Source organism: Prosopis cineraria, unplaced genomic scaffold, assembly GCF_029017545.1.
Source record: "Prosopis cineraria cultivar Desert tree isolate PC_DT_omini unplaced genomic scaffold, ASM2901754v1 PC10, whole genome shotgun sequence".
Taxonomy (NCBI): domain Eukaryota; kingdom Viridiplantae; phylum Streptophyta; class Magnoliopsida; order Fabales; family Fabaceae; genus Prosopis; species Prosopis cineraria.
The window spans coordinates 31,338,649-31,344,801 of NW_026555341.1; the positions used below are offsets into that span (position 1 = coordinate 31,338,649).

General features: G+C 31.0%; 1 protein-coding gene across 2 annotated transcripts; it reads left to right on the forward strand.

Annotated features, from left to right (window-relative positions):
* The first annotated feature begins 1,454 nt into the window (after positions 1-1,454).
* On the forward strand, positions 1,455-4,816 carry LOC129321493 (disease resistance-like protein DSC1). 2 transcript variants are annotated; one of them, XM_054967265.1, is made up of 6 exons: positions 1,455-2,305; positions 2,799-3,076; positions 3,204-3,491; positions 3,581-3,667; positions 4,294-4,381; positions 4,461-4,816. In XM_054967265.1, the coding sequence occupies exons 2-5, from the start codon at positions 3,035-3,037 to the stop codon at positions 4,345-4,347; spliced, it is 471 nt and encodes a 156-aa protein (XP_054823240.1). In that variant the 5' UTR covers positions 1,455-2,305; positions 2,799-3,034; the 3' UTR covers positions 4,348-4,381; positions 4,461-4,816. The 2 variants fall into 2 exon arrangements, with proteins under 2 accessions (XP_054823240.1, XP_054823239.1); XM_054967264.1 differs by having other exon boundaries at positions 4,299-4,381.
* The last annotated feature ends 1,337 nt before the right edge of the window (positions 4,817-6,153 follow it).

Below are 6,153 nucleotides of genomic sequence, written 5' to 3' on the forward strand. Positions count from 1 at the left end.
GTTTTAATCTTAAATCAATCAGCCTCTTATTTACATTTTCAAGAAAGGATAATAAAACAAAGGAAACAGACACATTATAATTAATTAGAAAGACTGTTTGGCAAGGTTAGCTAGGGGTTAGATTTCCATATCTCATTGAGGTTTTCTTTCAAGGAGCGAGGGCTTTCCTCATGTTTAAACTACCCAAACATCTTCGAGTACTAATCCTTTCATCACGCAGGTTTGGGAAGCAAGTGTGGTTGAATGTTAATTACTGAGAAACTATGGTTTCAGATTCGCAATGGATGTCCAGAGACGTGCAGGGTCGTCGTCCAAGGAGATATGGCCATGGAGCTGTGATGTATTTGTATTGAATTTCATAACTGAGGACAATCGCTCATTTGTTGAAGACCTTCGCAATGCTCTACATAGAAATGGTATAGTTACGGCGTCACAAGATTCGATTGCTCAAGCTCCCATGGACAAATACAAGCTTTGTGTTTTTATCATCTCAAAAAATTGTGAGGCCCAACCATACTACTTGGAGAAAAGCTTAGAGGGATGTGTAAATTTTCTGCCAATTTTTTGGAGCCGGCCTTCTTTCAAGTATATTGGGGAAGTTATTTGGGAAAGTGGGTGCTACGACGTTCAACAACAGCTTTGGCGGTTCGTGATAAGTAAGACCTTCTTATCTAATTTTTCTGTTCTTTTCTCTTGTTTTTTTTTTTTAAGTTTCTTCCTTTGAAAGGCTTTTTAAGGATAAATTGAAGTAGAGAAAAGGAATAAACTATGATTGATTTAATTATCATTTGATCTTCGTCCTGTAGCTCCTAGCTTGGAAATACATTTGTTCTTGAGTTTCGTCTGCCAAAATTATCAACTCGTCCTTTGGCATAGAAATTTTTTTAATTCAACAAAATTAAACATTTATCCTAGTAAGTAAAGTTATTATTTCTGCAGGATTAAGTTAATTTTATAGAAATTTAACGTGCACTCAATTTCATGTTAGCAATCGTCTTCATCCAATTGACATCTGTTCACTCTGTTAGTAGGACTAATTTTATTTTCTTCCATCTTATTCAGGAGCGGTCGACTTCAGATTATTGGTAATATTCTTGAGAAACATATTGACAACATTTTGCGTGAAAAGCGTGCTCGGTGAGTAACATTATTTAACAAAATTGTGAGTAAATTGATCAGTCCTTTCTTGCGCGTGTGGACAGAGAAACAATATTCGAAATCTCGTACGCACTCATGCCTATATGAAACAATAACTGCTAAATTACTCTTATTCTTCTTCTCTTCTACAGGATATCAAGTCTATATGATGCAAAGAAAATAGATATATCAGGAGAAATAGCTACAGTTGGGATAGGACATGATCGTGTAGAAAAATTAATTGAGATTCTGAAGTTAGGTTCAAAGGATGATGTGCGAGTTGTAGGGATTAGTGGGATGGGGGGAGTAGGGAAGACAGCTCTTGCCGGAGATGTCTATAACAAAATCTCCCACCGTTTTGATTCTGCCTATTTCATCTCCATTCCAAGTAACAAAGACATGTTAAAAGAGGCATTTCTTCGGATAGCTTTCCCAGAAGAATTTGAACCTCAATATTCTAAAAGCCTAAGACTCTACAAGATACTTGTTGTTTTTGATGATGTAGAGCAGCAGGGACTTTTAGATGAAGGATGGATTAGAGGGTTGTTCGGAGGAAGAAGTGGAATTATCATAACAAGCAGAGATGAGGAACTCCTTAGGTATCTTGGAGTAGATGAAATTCACAAGGTGGAACTATTGAATCAAAAAGAAGCTCTTCGACTTTTCTGCAAAATTGTTTTCAAAAGTAACAAACCAATGAGAGGTTATGAGGAACTGACCTTTGATGCACTTAAATTTGCCGATGGCCTTCCGTTAGCTATTAAATCAGTGAGTTCATCGCTGGTTAGTCCAAGTGTCTCAGAGTGGAAAAGTGTGTTGACCAAGCTGCAAACAGATCTTGACTTTTCAATCATCACGGTGCTTCAAAAAAGTTTTGATGGACTCTCATTTGAACAGAGAAAAGCTTTCTTGGATATTGCATGTTGCTTTGCAGGTCAAAGGACAGATTGACGAACGCAATATCTTGGTCATGTTTTTTAAGGCGGCACTCATGCTCAACAGGCTTACGGATAAGTCATTGATAATCATATCAAATCAAATAATAAAAGTACAATCTATCCTATAACAATTGGCAAAAATAATTGTTCAACGTGAATCTTCTCAGCCTGGAATGCGGAGTAGGATATGGAGTTATGCAGATTTTTGTCATATTATGGAGACAAACACTGTAAGTTCTTCGTGCTTTAATAGTCTTAAAAGTAAATTATTAGTTTAGCCCTTTAGTTATTATGTTGTTAGTTTTGTTCATGAAATATCCCCCAACTTAGATAAAATATATTGCAAAACACGATCCTTATTTATGTATCCTTATTGTAAAAGAGTCTTAATTAAATATGAAACACATCTTAAAGTATTAGGAGTTGATAGGGATGGTTAAAAATCCATCTGGATGCTTACTATATAACACAAACTAATGGCATTTTGGACAGCATGGACATAATTAAGTTAACTCTGTTCACCTTAATAACTGTATTAACAAATGGCCCAATCAATAGAGTTAACGAAGCCTTTATATTGATTTGATGCTAATTATGTTTCAAAGATTATATAGATGAAACGTATATATTTTAGGAATTAGAATATTAAGCTTATTCATTGTGTTTATATATAGATAGTTATTAATAATTTTCAATTTGCTCATGTAATACGTTTATATCCAGGGAACTAATCGTGTTGAAGTCATAGTAGCCTCAAATAATGAAGAACATCCACAATGGAGAACGTTAAACATCAAAGGTTTGTCAAAAATGAAGGGACTTAGAATTCTTATATTAAGCGGTGTGAAATTTTCAAGAAGTTTGAGTGATCTTTCTGACAACTTAACATATCTTTGAATAAATATCCGTTTCATTACTTGCCATCAAATTTTAATCCAACATATCTTGGGGAATTGATCATGCCAAATAGCAACATGACACAACTATGGAGAGACCAAGAGGTATTAATAATTTTCTTTCCCTTATATCGATCAAAACTAAATTGATTATTATCAACAAAGTTTTGCTTAATTTCTTTTAATTTTTTGAGTGAATCAGAATTTGATGATCGTTTGATTTTCTATCCAGGAAGAGATTCCGTGGTTAACGAGCTTGAACCTCTGTGGCTCTAAAGATCTGAAGGAGACACCTAATTTTATATTTCTTGAAAGTCTTGAGAGGTTAGACTTGGAAGGATGCACTTCATTAGTGCAGCTTCATCCTTCTATTGCGTATCTGAGAAGGCTTAATTTTTTGAATTTGAGAAACTGCACAAATCTAGAAAGTATTCCAAATGAATTATTTGGCAAAAGCTCTCTTGAATCTCTAAATCTGGCAGGCTGCTCCAAATTTGCCCAATGTTTGACGTTTCCTAAAGTAAGTAACAACAGTGAGTTGTCTTTTCTTAGACTAATTAATGTGTAGGAATTGAAGTGATTTCAATGTCTCACTGTGATGGCCCCCAGCCGCGCGAAGTAACGTTGTTGGTGGAAGCAGAGATCAAAAGCTCCCCTGAAGTACTATGTCGGGCTGCCTGGTTTGACAGAGCAAAAGTAAGTTGTCTTAGACTAATTAACAGCCTGTTTGGGAAGGCCAACAAATCGATTACTTTGGTCAAATAATTAATTTTCATAATAATTACCTAAACAGCAGAATCTTAATAATTAATTATTTGAGTCAGAATCATATTTTAAAATAAATTCTGAAAGAATGCTTATAGATTCAATTTTATTATTAAATAATATATTTTATTTTTTAAATAAAGTTTAACACGTTTAATAATATTAAATACAGTTTTATCAATGACTTAATTTTAAAAAGTAATGTTTTAATAGTAATTTGTATAGTTAAAATTAATTTTAGTATTCATATAGATTGTGTTATAATACAATTAATTATAATTAAAATTAATCATATTAATCAATAATTAATTATATTTAATTGAAATCTAAATGGCCCTGTAAGTGTTGGAATGGGAGTGATTTCAATGTCTCACTGTGATGGCCCCCGGTCGAGCGAAGTATTGTTGTCGGTCAAGAAAAGGGCGAAAATCAAAAGCCGTCTTAAAGTTCTAAATCGGGCTGGCATTTTCCACAGAGCAAAAGCACGTTGTCTTTTCTTAGACTAATTAATCTGTTGGAATTGAAGTAATTTCAATGTCTCACTGTGACGACCCCAGCGAAGAAAAGCAGAAAATGGAGGAAGCATCAACATCGGACCGAACTCATTATAAAAAATGGAAGGCTGCAGCAATTACTGAAGAGATTGTAAGTAGTTAAATTTATGATTAATTATCTTTGAAGATAAATTAAGTACTTAACTTATATATTATATGATTCACTTTAGGAGAAAGCTTCCACGAGTTCATTCACTCCAACGATACCATTCTGGTTATTGCAAATGAGAAGACAAAGGTTAATGGAGGAGTTATTTTCAAAGATGAGATCAATCGTTGGCGACAAAACTAAGGAATATGCTCGAGCCAATATGCGATAAGCGGTTTGACAAAAGGTTGGGTTGGAATTTCGTAAATCGCATTAATACATAATATTTGCCTTTGTTATGGAGCATTTCTATTTTATAATTATATCCAAACACATACATTATTTATGGTGTCTCAGATTTGGACACATTATTTTACAATGTGATAGTCAGCCACATAAATTTAGCAAAAGACAATAGATTCAGAGCTGACAGGCAAATTATTTGTCGTGTAGTCCATGTTACATACAGTCTATTGATATTTTTTTTCTTAAAAGCGTAGATTAACATATTGAAATTTATTTAGATGATGTAATTCAAAAATAAATTTAGATGTACAATAATAAAAAAATATAAATTTTATTTTATATATATATATATATATTGTGTTTAGGAAAAATTATGTATAAGTTCCATGGAGCAAATTTATTTAGTAAAAAATCTTAAAAAATTTAAAAATCACAATCAAGTCCCTTGAGACTTGAGTAAAATTTAAAATTAAATTACAAAAATAATAATACGTCTATTAAACATATATTACATCAATTAAATAATTAATTTATAGTTAGTTCATCATAATTTATAATTGTAACTTTATATATCAAATAGACAAACAATCATGTGTTACTAACAAAGTTTAATATTAATTATTTATAACTACTTTATCAGTAATTTATAACTGTAACTTTAACTTTTTACATCTGTAAATTCACATATTTAATAGTTAAAATAATTAATTTAATTATTGAATATATAAAGTTATAATTGTAAAAAGTTAAAATTATAATTATAAATTACTTATAAAGTAGTTGTAAATTATTTGACTAATATAATATATATATATATATATATATATGTTTAATAGAGGCATTGTTGTCTTTTTATTCTAATTTTAAATTATACTTAAATCCCAAGAGTCCTAATTGTGGCTTTTGAATTTTATGAGACTTATTTGTTAATAAGTTTGCTTCATGAGACCTATATATAATTTTTCCTTGTGTTTAATTTGATCTCTCTAAAGAAAAATATTAAAATTTAAATTAGATTTTAAAAATAAAAGAGAGTGCATATATAATTAAGTACTCCCTCTGTCCCAAATTATAGGGTATTTTTAAAGAAATTTTTTTATCCTAAAATATAAGACACTTTGAGTAAATTAAGATTTCATTAAATGCACCAATTCTAATATCACCCTTTCTCTCTTTATAATTAATTTTCATCCCTTCTCTTTTTAATATATTAAATTATGAGTATTTTGAGAAGTTTATATTTTTATTTTGGAAAGATAAGGTTGTTAAATGTATTTAATGAGATTTATTGATATGTGAAATTTTATCTAAAAGTGTTTTATAATTTGAGATAGAGAGAGTATTATTTTTAAATTTAAAAATTGAAATAAATTAACTGTTGGTAAAAAAAAATTTGAATTGCATGGAATGCTTCAGCATTATATCTCAACCTAACCTTAATGAGTAACAAATATCAGTTTTTTGGACCACCCAAACTAAGGTTTGGGTTTTAAACCAAACACACCCTAAATATATGGAGAAATTGCCTC